Source organism: Taeniopygia guttata, chromosome 5, assembly GCF_048771995.1.
Source record: "Taeniopygia guttata chromosome 5, bTaeGut7.mat, whole genome shotgun sequence".
NCBI lineage: Eukaryota > Metazoa > Chordata > Aves > Passeriformes > Estrildidae > Taeniopygia > Taeniopygia guttata.
This window is the reverse complement of record NC_133030.1, coordinates 1,502,121-1,519,585: the sequence shown is the minus strand read 5'-3', so window position 1 is coordinate 1,519,585 and position 17,465 is coordinate 1,502,121. Positions and strand designations below refer to the sequence as shown.

The window sequence follows — 17,465 nt, the reverse complement described above, 5'->3', positions numbered from 1 at the left end:
GTATTTATATGTGTATGTATTTATAGATATTAAAATATGGCCATTATGCATAAGATATATACTGTTTGCTCCATGTTAGTATATAATTTTGTATATTTATATATATAATATTTATTATAGAATACAATATTGTATCATGGACCTATAGGGTTCACTGTTTGAATTGAATTGCATAACTCTTCTGTCTCATTTGTGGACAGTGATTTTTCTGCACAGTGTCAAAAACCTTGCTGAAGCCCAGGCAGACAACATTTCTCTCTATATGAGTATGTATATGTACATATATTTAACATTATTTACACAGTTAACTTAAGTATATGTCCCGTCTCCAGGGGTACTCCGGGTGCACGGAAAGACCTGCCCTCGCAGTGTGGTGTTGTATTAATAGTCCTCAGTCACGCTAAAGGATGGGGACGAAAACAAAGAGGACATTTTCTCCTGAAATTACCAGCAGGATTTGGGCACAGTCTAGAGGAATAATGTCCGGGTGCACTGGCGGGCAGTCAGCAGCTGCCGGCCCCTCGAGGACGTGCAGCCGGGCCCGGCGCCGGCGGCTCGCGCTCCCTTCACGGGGCTCGGCCCCTTGGCCGCCGCACGGCTTCGCCTTTCCGGCGGCGCCACGTCACTTCCGCTGGGCTGGGCAGGACGAGATGGCGGCGCTGGGCGAGCCGGTGCGGCTGGAGAGAGGTGAGCGCGGCCGCAGCCCGCACGGCCGCTTCTCCGCTCTCTGCCGCGGGCGGGCGGTGGCGGTGGAGACCCGGGGCCGCGGGGCGGCGGCAGCAGTGGCCTTGCCGGCCTGCCCTCCCGTCCTGCCGCAGGAGCTAAGCCGCTGCTCTCCGCCGGGCGCAGCCGCGGTTGATTCGAATAGCTGATGTGATTTGATCAGGGTTCCATCGCTTCTGGCTCTGGGAAGCGCTTCGGTGGGGCCAGCCTGTTGGGCTTTGCTCTCTGCAGCCCCCGGAGGTTTTTGTCGCGTTTCGGTTTGTAGCTCAGTTGGGGACACTCACCTAAGGCCTTCTGTAGCTGTGTCTGCTCTGCCTTCACTGCTGTGAACGCTTCAGTATGCTCTTACTCAGCTTGCCGTCTTTCGGTTTCTGTTTCTCGCGTGGGAAAACTTCGTCTTGAACGGCAGAATTCTTAGAGTTCAGAGTTCAGTCGGTTAGCTGTGTGTTAGGTATAATAATTTACTTCTTTTATAGAAGACGGCTGACACATGCAGGTATCCTGCTACACTTGTTCATGATTGTCTTCTATTACCCTCTCATATTTATGTTTTCACCCCATTTTTCTAGTATGTAGTCTTAATTTGTATTGTTAATACATGCAGCATGTAACTGAAATTAAGAGCAAAACAGATAAAGCATAGAACCTAGTAGGGTATTTTTGTGTGGTATGTTTGTGAGATTTATCCACGGTCTTTAAGAAATAATTATAAATTTCCTTCAATCTGGTACTGTGTAAGGTCGACAGATGCTTTTATAAAAGTATAGATGATTGATTTGTTGGTATGGATTTAGGACAGTAGGGACTGAAAAATGAAATTTACATGGGAAATGATTACTGTTAATAGAAATCATGCTTTTGAAAAGGAAAACAGAAGTAGAGGTGATCCCCCTACCATTCCCACTAGCACCACCTCTTTTGCTCTTGGTGCTAGAGGTATTTTTACACACTGTACACACCCACTTTATTTTTCTGGTACTACCGTGTTACCTGCTGAAGAGCTCAGTTTTTCTTTGTTTTGCTAGCCCTGCTTCCTGTTCCACCGGGGAACCCCTTGTAACGTGTGAGTTGGCCTGTAAATAGTGAGTTATGTAAGGTCTTTGCTTCACAGCTCATCTACTCTCTCTACTCCAAAGCTTGTTAATTAGGGCAGCTGCTTCAGCAGTGGATTAGTTGTGCTTGGGAGGTCTGCAGATTTAAGGCTCAGGTCCCATCCTTCACCTCATTACCCTGCCACCGTGCTCTGTCTGTGAAAACAAACAAATCTGCAGAGTTACTTAGGGATAAGTGAAACAAAGGAGCTGTTGGTCTTTTTAAAGAAAGAAGAAAAGGACAGCACCTTATAATGGACCTACAGAAGCAAGAGCCTTATTTACCGAAATAAGTAACTGTTAATTGTGTGGGGTTTGACTGCACATAACCTGCTGATGAGTCATAATTAGCTTGAAAGTGAGCTCACTAATGTTTTTGGCATATAGCATAAGAAAAGAGAATAGTGTGGAGAGTGAGCCGATTTTACATCGTTACCTTGTGCTTGCCACCGGGGCAATGGGAAATTCTTGTCTTTTCTCCTCCGAGCTGCTTTGCAAACACCACCACCCACAGTCACCAGAGGGCAGGAATGAAACCACAGTTAACATTTCAATTCTTACAGTTTAGTGGTGACCTGTGCTAACTCTACACACAGCTCAGGAATCTAGATTGCTTGCACATAAACAGTGGAGGTGGTTAATCTGTGAGGGAGCTGCGTTTTTTCTCTTTCTGTGTTTTGGTCACACATGCCACCTTGCTGGCTTTTGTGCTCCCACATTCTTTTAGTTTAGATGCTTCTTTTTTTCAGGATTTCAATCTAGTGATCCCAAAAAATGATTTGTAAAGATCAGGCAATTTGGTATAAAAAGGAAAAAAAGATGAAAAAAAGGCAAATTTCCCATTATGTATGGATTTTTTTTACTGTTAGTTTTGTGGTTTGGGTTTTTTAATTGTCCACCTCTGGGGTTACATCTACATGGATCCTTGTTGAAATCCATCACTGGAACACTTCTGTACTGTTCATTTTGATCTCTGGCGCTGAATAGTTGGCTAAGCTGTGGTGTTTATATTGTGAGGAAGACAGCTTTCAGCTGATCATATTCCAGCTAGTAATTCAGGAGGAAGCAAATTACCTCAACACAGTAGTCAACAAGCTTTTATTGAAAACTGAAAGAAGGTGTGTTTTGCCCCTTATTCCCAGCAAAACTCTTTTTCCTAAAGCAGTATTGCTGGGGTAGGTTGAATATTCAGCTTTTGGCTTGTGGTACTCAGTGCAGTTCAGTAGATGAAAGTTGTGCTCAGTTGCACTTCCACTGTGGTGTAATGGGACCCTCTCAATAACATACAGCAAAACAACTGCTGGGAACAGGGTCCTGCTGATGGCATGTATTGTCTCGATCTACCTGAGTAAGAAGTGTGGTGTGATGCCAGATGTATTGAGTACTGAGGATTTAGCTGTCATGCTGTTTGACTGCTCTGAGTTTTTACTTTCTAGCAATAGTTTGGTCCTTTGATCTGAAAACATTTTTTTATTAAAGTATATCTTCTGCTTTAGTTTGATCTAATATGAATCCAGTTCAGTGTATCCTAATCACTTTTTGAAAAGCTGATTCTGTGTTCTTAGTCTGTAGTTAATGAAAGACACAGCTGATTCCCAAACAAACTGATTTTACCTTTGGGTAAGAAGTGCTGTGTCATTAAATGTTTTGTCTTTTAAGAGATACGGGTATGAAGCATGTCTAATTTAATGACAAAACATAAAGGTGAAAAAAAGAAATTATCACATGGAATTCTGATGTCTTCATTTCTACAGCTACTCTTTGTATCAGTACATTGTTGTCACCATTTGAAATCTTTTGCAGAATCCTAATCAATCTGATCACAAGTTTGTACACCTTACATCTTAACGTGCTTCATAGACCATAGGCTCAAGAATGGTTATGTGGAGCTGTAGTCTATGTGCATGTGCTAATCATTTGTCTCAAAACATCTGCAAGTATTGAAATGATAGTGGTGTTGTAGTTTATAGATTTGCCAGATGTTTGTCATTAATTTGTGGAGTGTTTTCAGATTGGAATTGCTGCCACTGCCTTTTGATCATAGCTCTTCAAGTTGATCAGTGGGCTACTTCATTAATTAAGTGCTACATTAATCAGTACTGCTGTTGTTGAACACAGGGGTTACTAAGAACACTGGGGATTTTACATCATCTAGAGTGTCTTTAATTTCACCAACTATTTTGGATTTTGAATGAAATTCAAAATAGGTATTGGGAAATAAGCTTTAAGTGTGGGATTTTTTTTTTCATTTTGCAGTTATACAAATAGTAACTGTGAAAAATGCATTTGCTGTAGAACATGGGATTATTAGTAGATAATTTAGGTTTTGGTTTTGCATTGCTGGAGATAGCTGATGCTTGTAGAGCTTGGAAATGCTTGCCAGAAAACACCCAAGTTCTTATGGCACATGGAAATGTGAGCTATCATCAGAAATAATTTGAGTCTTGGGGCTTTGCTACTTGAGTGTTTTCCCATGAAGGATTTGTTTCCAGTCCATGGGTGATCAGTCTGTGTGGTAAGGTATATCTTGTTCCATCAACTGCATGAGCAGGTCTCGATCTAGTGGTTTGTAGGGTGTGTCTGATAATTCCTGTGAAGGGACAGACCATTGCCCTGAGCTGTGTCCTGCCAGTGCACTTCAGCCTAATTTCAGAACATGCACCCTGCTACCTTCTCATCCTGTTACATAAGGGCTCTCTTTTTACACTCATGTTTTAGAAGTTCATGGCTATTGCACATCCTCTGTGCTGCCATGATACCACTGAGTAGGTGGTGTCATTCTGTGCATTCACATGAAAAATGAGTACCCAGAGGTTAATTACAGGAAAAAGGAAGTAATGCCTTTGGGACCAGCAGTGTTTCCAGATTTCATCCTGTTCTAAAATGTTCTCTGCATAATTTTATATAGTAGATTAATCACTGCTTTTTTGTCCTTGTGATAATGAAAGTGATTCTTTCTATCTGCTTTTCTAAGAGACTGTTCTAGTTCTGTTCAAGAACTGTGTTTCAGAATAATCACTACTGTCACAGTTTGGAAGTACAAGTGAGGGATGTGAATGTATTCTGCTCTCCTGGTGCTGCCAAGAGAACCTCACATTGCATTTGGTGCTTGTCTTGAATCATTCTGGTCTGGAGTCAAATCCTTCATGGAGTTCATTACACAGAGCAGCATTTATGGCAAAATGGACAATGTGAACTCTTAGGAACAAATTTCAAGAAACTGAAAGAGGTTTGGGGTTCAGGATTCTAGACTATGGAGATGTTGTCTCTCAGCTGAGAATATCAAAAGGAGTTTGGTTGGTTTTATAAGAACTTGAGGAGGGAAGAGAAATAGGCCAGATAGTTTTCAGCCCTCTTCTATGGGAAGTATTGAGTCTACCTTATTTAACGTATTTTTGAATATAAAAGGCGTGTTAGACAGCATATTTGATAATATTATAGCCAGTGTTAACAAAACATACCCTGCATAGAGTATTATGAAGTGTACACTACCAATACTTTAATACACATAGCAATATTTCAGTCATTTGAGGAAAAATTGGATTGTCTTTGCAATATGCATATGTCAGGGATATGTCCAGATATATTACAGGGTTGTTGTTGTGGCTGATTTATAACAAGCTGGAAGTACAATGGTTTATTGGAGCTTTTTGTAAAGGCATAGTTTTGTGGGTAACAAAACTTAAAGCATAGTTTTAAAGTGTATGCAAGTGCACGCACACAGACTGATTCATTAACTTAAGTTTTTAAAAAATCAGATACCTTGAGATTCCTCAGGCATTCCTCATTACTAGTGCTTTATTTTTGTTTTCATAGACATCTGCAGAGCAATTGAATTGCTGGAAAAATTACAGAGAAGTGGAGAAGTGCCACCACAAAAGCTACAGGCGTTGCAAAGGGTTCTGCAAAGTGAATTCTGTAATGCTGTAAGAGAGGTAAGTTAACTTGGGGTAAGCAGTTACCTTCAGTTAAAGACCAGTATGCTTTACTTTTTCCTTTTTGTGCTCAGTGCAGTAAGCTGATTTTGAACTTCAAAAGCATATTTAATTTACAGAGCTTAACAGAACAAGCCTTATTATTAAGTAATTTCAAAATTAAATAATTTGGGACACCATATTTTATACACATAAAACAATGGCTTAGTAGCAAATCACTTCTTAAAGGTTATTTTGAGAGTCTGTCCTTACTGGCAGCTAACATGATGTTATCCAGTTGGTATGTAGGAAGAGACAAAATACCAAATTTAGTTTTAAGCCAAATCCATGCCATCTTTAGGTGGAGTCTTGTGCCACCTTATCTTCCATCAAGTGTTTTGGAGATTTTTAGGTGATTGGATGTGCCTTGCTATTGCTGTTGCTTATGTTAATACTATGATAACAGCTGGGTGGTTTTTAAAAAAAATTGTTTGTAGACACAGGTTCATCCTTCATGCCTTTGAGGACGCTGTATTTATTGCTTAGCAAGTACAAATGGCTGGCAGGGAGATGAGAAGATGTGGGTTAGCCTGCAGTGCAAGCAGCTCCTGAGCATTAGTATTCTTATTGTCTCTGTGTTTGCAATCCTTTTTTTCCTTAAAATAGTCAGTTAGTTGCTAATATTGAAGGAAAATTTGAGAGCTTGTGGGGAGGGAGGGGTTGTCAGCAAACCCTTGAAGAGCTGCCCTGAAGTGTTTCTGTGTGCATCAGTGTTGAAGAATTCCAGCTGGAATCAAGCAAGAGAAAATACCTCAAGTCAGGCAGGCCAGTCCAGCCATCAGCATTCCCTAAGTCCTCATGAGATCTGAGTACTGGGCAGGGAGAGGAGCCTTAGGCTGAGACTGAGCAATAAAAATAGTGAGAGTTGTTTCTTCATAGAATGTTAGATGACCTGTTCTTCTTGTGTGTCAGGGAGGTGTATACTTTTAATTTACAGAGTTTTGAGTTCCACCTGGTATTTTGTTACATTTCCAAAGCAGGATATCAGTTTTACTCATACTGAAACTGTTTTTTCTCTAAAGGTGTATGAACATGTCTATGAAACTGTGGATATCAGCAGTAGCCCCGAAGTTAGAGCTAATGCAACAGCAAAGGTAAAAGCCAAACTATAACTTGCAAAAAATACAGTAGTTCATTACTTCAGAAGCAGATTATATAAGATTCAGAAGGATATTATCTAGATGTCTGATAAAATGGATAAGCTTAACAGATTATTGAAAGGTATAACAAGACTCATGGTTTTTAAATTTCTTTAATTTCAGTTTTATTCTTGAAGTTCTGAATTTTTCATGCTACAGTTGGTATGTAGGGAATTAATTGTTCTCATTTGTCTTAACATGCACGTACTTTGAGGTGAAATACATTTTCAGCGTGCTCACTGTGTCTAGCTAAAAGGACTGTGTTTAATTTCCTATTAATGAGAAAATGTTGTTTCTCACAGGCCACGGTAGCTGCATTTGCTGCTAGCGAAGGTCATTCTCATCCCAGAGTGGTTGAACTACCCAAAACAGAAGAAGGTCTTGGCTTCAACATTATGGGAGGCAAAGAACAAAATTCTCCAATTTATATCTCTCGGATTATCCCTGGAGGTATAGCTGACAGACATGGAGGCCTCAAACGTGGAGACCAGCTGCTTTCTGTGAATGGAGTGGTAGGAGCTGCTTTTCTTTATGTAGCAGTGACTGCTTGTTTCCACTTGAGGGGGCACAGAGAACACATAGCACAAGCTTCTATGTCTTCTAATCATGGCAAAACTCTTTTTGTCCTCCCAAAACAAATTTGCTTTGGTTTCTGTAGATTTGTGTGCATTGAGAGTTTTAGGATTATGCTTTGGTTATCTGTCTCAAAAAGGAACTGTACTATCTATATGAGTATTTCAGATTCTGAGGGGTTATATAAATGTAGTCAAAGAATTTTGTAAAATACAAACTGCCTTCCCTTTTCATCAAATTTTCATGATGCAGATTTTTACTAATAGAGTTTTCTTCACATTCTAAAGTAGGTAGTAAATTATGCTATGTTGCTTTTGGCTGACCAGATTCTCATTTTTTCCATAGTAAAAATGCTACTGCATGGTGAAATCTGTAATGAGGTGAAACTACAAGGTGGTGTTGCCTTGTATTTTTTTTTCCTTCCATTTAACTATACTGAGCTTCAGAAGCAAGCTTTTTACTGTATTTTAAGAATTATGTGTCTAAAGTGCTGATGTGGATTTGCTTTTTAGTAAGTATCCTCTTCTGAAAAATTGATAATACAAAAAGTAAAACAAAGGGAGGTTGGAAAGAAAAGGTTATAGGCTTTGACTTGAGACAGCTTTCAGTTGAATGCATGTAAATATCTCCCAAACACTTGCTTTTATTTACAGAGAGGCTCTATGCAGGCTTAAAATAAAATTTGGTTTACAGATGTAATAAAATATTAATCTTAAGATTGAGGGTCAAACTAGATTCTGGGGGGTTTTGGCTCTTGAAAGGAATAGTGACTGGGTACAGATGCTGGTTGTCTGTCCTCTCGGAGCTCCTGGCTAGCACAAATCTGACATACTTGGCTCCTGGCTGTTACCTGGGAGTCCAGCTGCCCTCTTCAAGAGGCTTAAGAGAAATCATAGCTGTAGTGATGCAACTATCCTTGCCTTTGCCTTCTGTTTTTAGGGAACGTTGAGGGACTGGTGCAAAACTGTCCTCAGATGAGTCCTTCCTCACCCACAGACTCTCCTAAAGACAACACAGCCACCACTCCACCCAAAACTGAACCTGATCATCAGGCAGTTGATGCAGCTAGTGATGGCTCTGTGTGCATGCACATGTATAAATATATGTAGCTCTTGTAAGAACGTAGTGAGTGCATAAATTGCTGTTAGGGATGCTAATGTAGTTAGAAAAATCATTGTCATCTGATATTTACAGATGGAATCCTGTCATAATACATGAATGGCATCTTCTTGTGGTTGTAATTTATATTTCAATAATAATAATAGAAAATGCAGCTGCCAAGACTGCAGAGAATATGACTGAAAACCAAGTTTTTTTCAGGTGGGAGATCTTAAATGTACTCCAGAATTTAGGTGCTTTGATACAATTAAACTGGACTCCACAAACCTTTAAACAGTTTTAAACAGAACAACTAGCACATCCACCTGAATAACAAAAATGAAAACATTCAGATGTATGTGTTGTCTACGTCTGATAGAAGAGAAATAACTTGGGGTTTTTTTAACTGTTGTTTTTCTTTCTGTAAGTAACTTTATAGTAACAGGGAAACCCTCCAATCAATAGGTATATCACCTGCCTTCTAGCTTCTAATAGCACCGGTGGGAGGTAGGCTTGGAGTGGTCCTGTCACTGTGTTTCATACGTTTGGGAGAAGGGAGTTTTGCTGATAAAATACATGCTCTGCAGGAATGTATTGGATGCAATTTTTGAGAACTGTTGCTTAAAAATTGTAGTGAGATTAATCTAATATAATTCTAAGAAATTCTGAGAGTTGGTTTAGGAAAGCATTTTTATTGTGGTCTTCCTGAGTTGGGTTAGGGTATTGATAATCAGTTTAGAGGAAATTAACTGGAATGTTTTGGGTTTGCTGAGAGATTCTGGAGCACTAAGATAAGCAACACACTACATGTTAGATGCTCCATTGCATGCACCCAGCATGCACCATTTCTGCCTTGTTGTGATGCAAGGTAACATCAAGAAGGCAGGTATCTTGCAATTTTCTGTGCCAGTTTAATGAGCGAATTGAGGGTGACTGCTAAGTTTAAAATACATGTGAAAGGAAAAAAAAAATTAAAATTTAAGTAAGTATTCTTCTGAAGCTTTTGATTTTTAAATGTAATTTCATAAGTGACTAAGGTTGTCATTGCAGAATTTAATTGCTCAGCATAAATCTTAATATTTTTGCACTATTCTTTTGCTAATACTAATTAGCATTTTTATCATCGCCTCACTTGGTTTGTTTAAACGTAAGTCCTGAAATTGCATTCATTGTCCCTAGGCAGTCTTGAAAATAGAGTACATATAAATAAATACGTGAATATAATTGCTTATATAGAATTGTACAAAAAAATGTAAAAATCTGGTTTCAGTTTGTCTTTACTAATGCTAACTGGTTTGTACTTCACAGAGTGTGGAAGGTGAGCACCATGAGAAAGCAGTAGAACTGCTGAAGGCAGCTCAAGGGAAGGTTAAACTAGTTGTGCGATACACGCCAAAAGTCCTGGAAGAAATGGAGTCGAGGTTTGAAAAGATGAGATCAGCAAAACGAAGGCAGCAAAATTAACACTGTATGCAATAACTTAAAAAGAAAATATATATTCCTTTTGCATTTTGTAGTTTCTTTGTGACTCAGTTGATCCAGTGCCTCTCATAAGACCCTGTCCTTTTCATAGAATCATGGAACAGTTGAGGTTGGAGGGACTAGATCTAGTCCATGCCCCATTGTCCAGCTCAGAGGAGGGGGCCACCTAGAGCAGGTGTGGGAAAAACTGGGTGATTAGGCATCTCTTAAGGATGGAGACTCCAGAACTTGTCTGGGCAGTCTGTTCCAGTGTTTTGCTCTCCCTTACACTATGAAGATCCATGTTTAAGTAGAGCTTCTGTTATATCCACTTGTACTGCTCCCTCTTGTCCATCACTAGATATACTGGGAAGAGTTGGGCTCTTCCTTTGCTCCGTCCTCTCGGGCATTGACACAGGCTTGTAAGATTACCTAAGCCTTCTCTTCTCCAGGCAAGAGAGACAATCCCAGTTCTCCCAAATTCTCCTTGTCTGTAAGATACTCCAGTCACTCAGACACCTTTGTGGCCCTTGGCTGGATTCACTCTTGTGTGCCCATTTCTGTGTTGGACTGGGGAGCCCAAAACTGGACCCAGCGCTTGAGTTGTGGCTCAGGAGGCCTGAGCAGAGTGAAGAGTCCCCTTCCTCAGCTTGCTGGCAGTGCTTCTTCCCTGCAGACCAGAGGACTGCTGAGTTTCTTTGCTGCAGGGGCCCGTGGTGGCTCAAGGCTTGATGCTGTTCTCTGCAAGGCTGCTCTGTGGCTGCTCAGTCCTCAGTCTATGCTGGTGGGCAGGGTTATTCCCCCTGTGTAGGACTTTGTACTTCTCTTTGCTGAACTTTGTGACTCTTGTTTGCCCATTTCTCCAGCCTGCTGAGTCCCTTTGAATGGTTTGCTGAGTGTGATCTGTCCCAGCCCCTGGGCTGAAATTAAAGACATGCAGGAGTGTGGACCCTAGCAGGGGCCCTGGGGTGCACTGGAGGTGACTGGCACCTGGCAGGACACTTGGCCACTGATCACAACAATCCTCAGCAGTTCAGCCAGTTTCAGAATGTCTTCAGTCTCCTTGTGTTCCACAATTTTGGATCAATGTGTAGGTTCAGAATGGCCTAAAATGCCCTGGAAAAGCATATATGGTGATATTTCTCTAGACTTTTATAGTAAGTCTTGTGTCAGACTTTTAAATATGAAAAATCTGTAAATTCACTTTCTAAGGCATTTAATAAGACAAAGTTGTACAATCGGCATCCTTTTGTTCTTGCTTTCTTTTGACATTACTTAGCATAGAATCTGCCAGGGGTTTTGCTAACTGATTTTTTAAAAAATAGAAGATTCTTATGTAGCAGTATTTTGGCACTTTTCTTAAGAATATGTTGTATGTCAACTACAAAATGTAATCATAATCTACTGTGTAGCTGATAATGATACCAGATTTTGTAATGTTTTTGGTAAGTACATTGTTTTTACACTTCTGCTGAATTCACTACTCTGGAAGTTGTATTACCTCTCCTGTAAATAATTTACAGTTCGTGTTCTTATATAATGGATGTTGTAATAGCCAACATTTACAAATTTGCAACAATCATTCCTGTAACTTACATTATTTTGTACTAATTCTAAAGCACTTGTGGGGAAAAACATGATTGCTGTATGCAGTTCTGGATTGACTCTCTAGATGTATTTTTATATTGAGAAACAGAAGATATATAAATGCAGTGCAAAAGAATTCCAGATGTTCCCCTTTGTGCTGTGTAAAAGAATTATTCATCCTAATTGTCATACTACTCTTGTCTTCCTAGCATCTGTTATTGCAGTCTTATTTCCTTATTGAATGTATTGGTTCTGGAATTGTTAGTACCTAAATTACTGATTGTTATTGAGTCTTATATGCCAGGTTACTGTGACATGTGAAAACTTGTCTGGGGTTTTATTACTGACTGCTTCTGACTTGGGGGATTCTTGTTTGTACTACATCACGACTGCTAAATAAGGACATCTCCATCTGTGAACAATTACTGTCTTAGCTCATGGATTCTTGATGGTGGCATGGGTTTTGTGTATATTTTGAAAAATTCTGGACAGAGATCCATTTTTGGAATCTACCAGGTTTGATGGTGTACTTGTGTAGTTTAGGGGTTTGGTTTGGGTTTTTTTAAGCTACACCTTTTGAAGAATTAACTTCATTGTCTACTGGGTATCAGTTCACTTGTATGGCAGCTAGGAGTACGTCCTAATTGACTGTTAGTAATTTGATTTTTAGAGGCTTAAACTGAAAAGTGCAGTTCTTGCTGTGTGGCTAATCTCCAGTCTTATTTCACATGAAGCAATATGTGAAAGAAAGGAAAAGGTTAGTAATCTAAAAATGGCAGCTTGAAGCTTGTGCTTTGTCAGTTGATCTATTTGAAAAAAAAAAAAGTGGTTGCTATGGGCAAGTGAGAAATGTGATTGCTTTCTGCACGTTTGTAAGCATGGTACGCCTGCAAAGAGAAGTTTGGGAGATACTGGTAATTTGAAAATGCAATATAAATATTTATCAGTTAGAGGACATTAAGCACTGAATTGCATGGTTGGTTTTATGTCATAGGCATCTTTCTAAAGGCCTCACGTTACTGATACAACCATGTTGTTGAATTGTATATTTTTATGGAACAACTAATGTTTAAAGTATTGAGACCAAAATCACTAGTTAGACCAATTGTGGATGTGTTTTAATTTAATTGTTAATTAGTAGAGATATGTTTTAGAGCCATATATAAATATATATATTACAGAAAGGTATAGATACAAGGTAGGAATGTTCATTTTACAAACCATATCCCTTCTATTACTGAACAAAGTGTGTTTTGTTACTCTAATGAAATATTTACTTCACTGCAGCTAAAGCTGCTAAATGCAGTAGCATTTTCATTCTGAATTGTAGCATCTGGCTCTGGTTTGTCAGCTACTGCAAAATGTAGAGAGGTGTAGCTGGGCATATAAATAGTACATGTAGAATTTGATAAAATGCTTTTAAATTGCAGTAACAAATAAATCAATAACAGCCAACTAATTAATAATCATCTTTGATACTACAAGAACCCTTTATTAATAGGGAAAGGGTCGATTAAAATATTCCAAGAAACTTGATTTCTGTTACTACTGAGCAGTGCCTGTGCTGTGTTAATCAGCAGTCCCTACACACTTCTCATATATGGGTATACAAACATAATAAGAAGAGTTATCATTTCTGCAAGTAACTTCTGCATCTGTTGCTGCTGTGAAGGATCTTTGGGTTTTAGCAACAGAAAAATAAAGATTCAGTCTCACACACATTGTGTTTGTGTGTTTTTCTTCTGACTTTCCATTTTGAGTCCAGATTCCAGACTGCTTTAATTGGCTGTTTATAGTCTCTGGGGCATAACATAAACAACTGCGTGTGTATGGGCATCCAAGGAGAGAAACTTGAATTCTGTGCTTAGTTTGTCTCCTGGTTGCTTTTGCATCTTTCCTTTTCTACTTAATGTTTGGTGATTTTGCTGGAGAAAAAGAGTGCTATAAAGTATTTATAGTAGTTTGAACCTTTTGCATTTTTGAGAAGTCAGCTGCATAAACTTAAAGGTGCATATTCTGAGTCAGATAGTACGTTTTAGTTGTTTGAACCAAGTATCTCATACGGAGTCAGATATTTTAATTGTTTGAATTAAGTATCTTAAGTAATGAGATACTGAATTTCTGTAAGTCCTTCAAAGGACAACTTATAAGGTTGTCAGTAAAATGTTTCTGGAGTTATGAACTGAGATGAACATAGAGAAAATGCTTCAGTTTCGAATGTAAAACAAGTTGGGGTTTTTGTTGGTTTTTTTTTTTTCCAGATTTAAGTAGGCTGGACTGTGAATTGAAAATACATGGAGCAATGTTATGTGAATATTTGATATAGATGATAGATAACACTTGAACTGGAAATAAAAAGACATTTTCTGTTTTATTTCAAAATCAAGTAGTTACCATGCCCTGTCTTATGACAGTGAAGTAAGTGAAAAAGCAAAGTTGGAATTGAATTGGTACAAGGAAAGGGTGGTAGGTAAACACTGGAATTCCAGGAAAAGATGGTGGATAAGGTGCAGTTTCTGTGATTCTTTGTCTTCTAAAATCCTGGTGAGAAGCTGGTTTCAAAGGTAAGTCTGGGCTGCAGTGTTCACTTTTACAGAGGAATTGTCCCTAGTCTGGAGAGTCTTGTAGGCACTCAGTGTGGGGTGTTTGGGAGTGGGGCTGAGCCTCATCCCCAGTGGGTGCAGCTGTGAAAAGCAGGTGAGCAGCACTGACAGCACTGAGCCATGGAGTGCCCCGGTGTGCTGAGCAACCACACAGGGCACAGAGGCACACAGGGGCAGTGCATCAGCAGAGGGGGATAAAAGGTTGGGCTGAAGGACAAGAGGTGCAGAGCTTGCAGCCTTCTGAGGAGGTAAGGTGTCACTATGTATGGGTTGGAGCTTTCTGGAAGGGTGTGATGGGGCTCTGTGTGATGTGACAGTGTCTGAGGTGGCATGTCAAGAAAAGACATCTGAGATTCAGTGGTGGGCCTCAGGCTAAAATTGATTGCTAGTTCTAATAATTTAAAAAACCCTATATAGCTGCCCTTTAAGTTAGAAATAATTTGAAGCTTTGATGTGTTACTGTTTCCTGTCACATTAGAGAATGTCAGGTTTCAAGTGACAAAATCATGAAAAGTCAAACAAGCTCTGTACTCCTCACTTTTGTTTGCTTTAATTGTGTGGTTGGGATTTTTGGGGGCAGGGGTGAGTAACTTGGGCATTTTATTGGTAACCAAAGGTTTAAAATAAGTCTGCATAGACACATGCTAATAATTTCTTCTCACTCCTCAAAATAACTGCCTTCCCCAGCCCAGTTGTGCAGGTGCCTCTGCCCCTCGGAGAGAACCCCTCAGGTAAGAGAAGTGCCAGGTGTCCCTGCCCGTGGCAGGGGGTTGGAACTGGCTGAGCTTTAAGGTTCTTTCCAACCCAAATCATTCCATGATCAGGCTGCCCACTGATCCTCTTGGGGTGGGAAGCAGGGGAAGGTGTCTGAGAAACAGGGACTTGATGTGTTCTGCCTTCCTTCTGCTTGCATACAGTGAGACTGAAGTATTTTGTGCTGTCTAATTACAGTGGAATGCCTCTGAAAGTTGCGAAACACAAAAGCCTGTTCTTTTGTTACAAAAACTTTCTAGCTAGAATACAGACTGACCTGAATATTGGACTAAACCCTGAATTTAATTTCCAGCAATTTTGTCCTTAATTGCTTTTAAATTCTTGTATAGCTACCTAATTTCAACTCATGACTGGGTTAGAGTGACAAGATAAATTTGTTATGATGCTATTATGGTGTCCCTCTTTTTTCAAGGGGAACACATAGTACTGGAGAAACTCCAGGGTTAACTCTAGACAGCAGAAGACATGACACATCTAGGCTGAAAAATCTCAAAACAACAAAAAAAAGAACAAAATAATAAAAATAACAACCCAACGCACGCATACTTTTTAAGCTGTCCTCTCTTTGGCTTTGCTCTACCCAGTTTACAGAAGGTGTTGGAATAAAGTGCCTGCAGTAATTTTCTTTTAGCTGTGGTACAACATCTCATTTCTGCTTGCAGCCCAGCTCACTGCATTTCAGAGGCATCTTTTGGAATAATCGAGCAAAGATACAATCACCAGGCCAAACTGCCAAATACATTCTGCTCTGGATCATCTAGGTAATGCATACACGGAAATGGGTGGTAGAGACACTCTACCATTGGAAGTTAAGCATTGTTTACATAGAAAGGTAATATTTATTCATAAGCAATTTTAAAATTAATTTTCTCTTGGGTTTCTATTTAATATTGTATATTTTTTCCTTCACTCTACATGTGCTGTTTCTAAACTGTGAATTTTAGTGGTCTTGCTTGTCCTCATTAGTTTCTCTTGTTTTACAAGGCATAAAGTAGATATTTTCTGGGCCAACTTTTGACCCTACCAAAATAATTTATTTCTGACAATTTTTCTGAAGCTTTAAATTGTTTCTGTATTTGTTCTATACCAAGGTTTGTAACTTTACCTTTGTTTTCTTAACAAAGCTTTGAAATTGGCTGAGCCTTTCTTTTGCCACTTGTTTCCTGAAGTGACTTTCAGTTCTACTTCACCCGAGTAAGTTTCAGCCTTTTTGTAGGAAGAAGGATATTTCCATTTTAGAGAGAGCTTTCTTTGTCAGTGCAGATATTCCAGACTGTTCTTTCTTCATGCACAGCAGCTCTGTGTCATGTTCTCCAGCATAACTTTAATTTCCTGGTGTCATGGTTTAACCCCATCCAAACCCAGCACACCATGTAGGTAGAATCCAAGTGGTAATTGAATTTCCCAGCAGCGTGGGGCTCAATAACAGCAGCAGCACCTTTTGCACATGATGCCTTTTTCATAGTTTGGATGAATCCATTTTGAACCCATTGGAGTGTAAAGCTTATTTTTATCACTAGATACAGATAAAATTTAAAGGTGCTCTAAACTGCATATATTTCTTTGTCTACATCTGTGTACTAAACTGGGTCTGGGCAATCCTTTGGGAGGGGAACAGCCCTTGGGGCACATCCTGCCACATCAGCATTTCTGATGGAGGAAAATTTGGATGATGGAAACCAGGGGAGAAACAGCTCACCTTGCAGGACTAGCACACTGTATTTTTATCCCAATTTATAAAAGAAAGCCTCCATGAAAATTATTTTTTATTCTGTAAAGTCTAATAAATTCTTAAAGTTTTTTATCATGACTATCATCTTTACATTCCCATTCACCTGCTGTCCTCTCATGGCACAGCTCTAGCATCAAGGAGTTCTGATGCTCCAGTCTGCCTTCTCTTTGTATTTCTTTTTGTGTCCATGTTTCAGGTCTTAATCTGCTTGCTTTTCCACATCAGACTCCCATTAAATCCAAATGGATTCGTGTCTCCGAAGTGGGGTTTTTCTCAGAAGTAGATACGTTGCTGGACAGTTTTGTGGCAGTAGAAGAAAAAATTCCATGTCCGTACTTTTGTGTTTTCCTCCTATGTCTCTCAATGTCTGACAGAGGTTTCAAAACCGTGTAAAATGCACTAAATCCTGAAGATCTTATGCAGTAATAGATCAGTTTATGGTGCTTCCCATTTTCCCTGATGAAGAACAGAGAATAGTTTCTCCACAGCTCAACCAAAATGAGTTAGTTTTATCTATTTTTTTTTTATTGACTTGATAGTTCGACCCTCATCTTTTTTACCTGGTTTAAAGTGCACCTCGGGATTTTTCTCTTTTGCAGGGTTTTTTTTTTATTATTATTATTAAATAAGCTTATTGCTGCCTTTTTCTGTCTTTTGGGGGATGCTTCTTGGAGTTTGTGATATTAAGGATTGCTTCAGACTAGATTTTT

At 39.5% G+C, this 17,465-nt stretch overlaps 1 protein-coding gene across 1 annotated transcript; it reads left to right on the top strand.

Moving 5' to 3' along the window:
- The first annotated feature begins 539 nt into the window (after nucleotides 1-539).
- On the top strand, nucleotides 540-13,365 carry LIN7C (lin-7 homolog C, crumbs cell polarity complex component). The gene is made up of 5 exons (XM_002194136.7): nucleotides 540-687; nucleotides 5,631-5,749; nucleotides 6,811-6,882; nucleotides 7,230-7,439; nucleotides 9,907-13,365. The coding sequence occupies exons 1-5, from the start codon at nucleotides 651-653 to the stop codon at nucleotides 10,060-10,062; spliced, it is 594 nt and encodes a 197-aa protein (XP_002194172.1). The 5' UTR covers nucleotides 540-650; the 3' UTR covers nucleotides 10,063-13,365.
- The last annotated feature ends 4,100 nt before the right edge of the window (nucleotides 13,366-17,465 follow it).

Bases quoted from the DNA above. Each gene is read 5' to 3' on its own strand.
- LIN7C (XM_002194136.7), top strand. From the start codon at position 651: ATGGCGGCGCTGGGCGAGCCGGTGCGGCTGGAGAGAG. The intron at 6,883-7,229 runs GTAAAAGCCAAA...TGTTTCTCACAG, and splicing joins GAGCTAATGCAACAGCAAAG to GCCACGGTAGCTGCATTTGC. The intron at 7,440-9,906 runs GTAGGAGCTGCT...TGTACTTCACAG, and splicing joins TGCTTTCTGTGAATGGAGTG to AGTGTGGAAGGTGAGCACCA.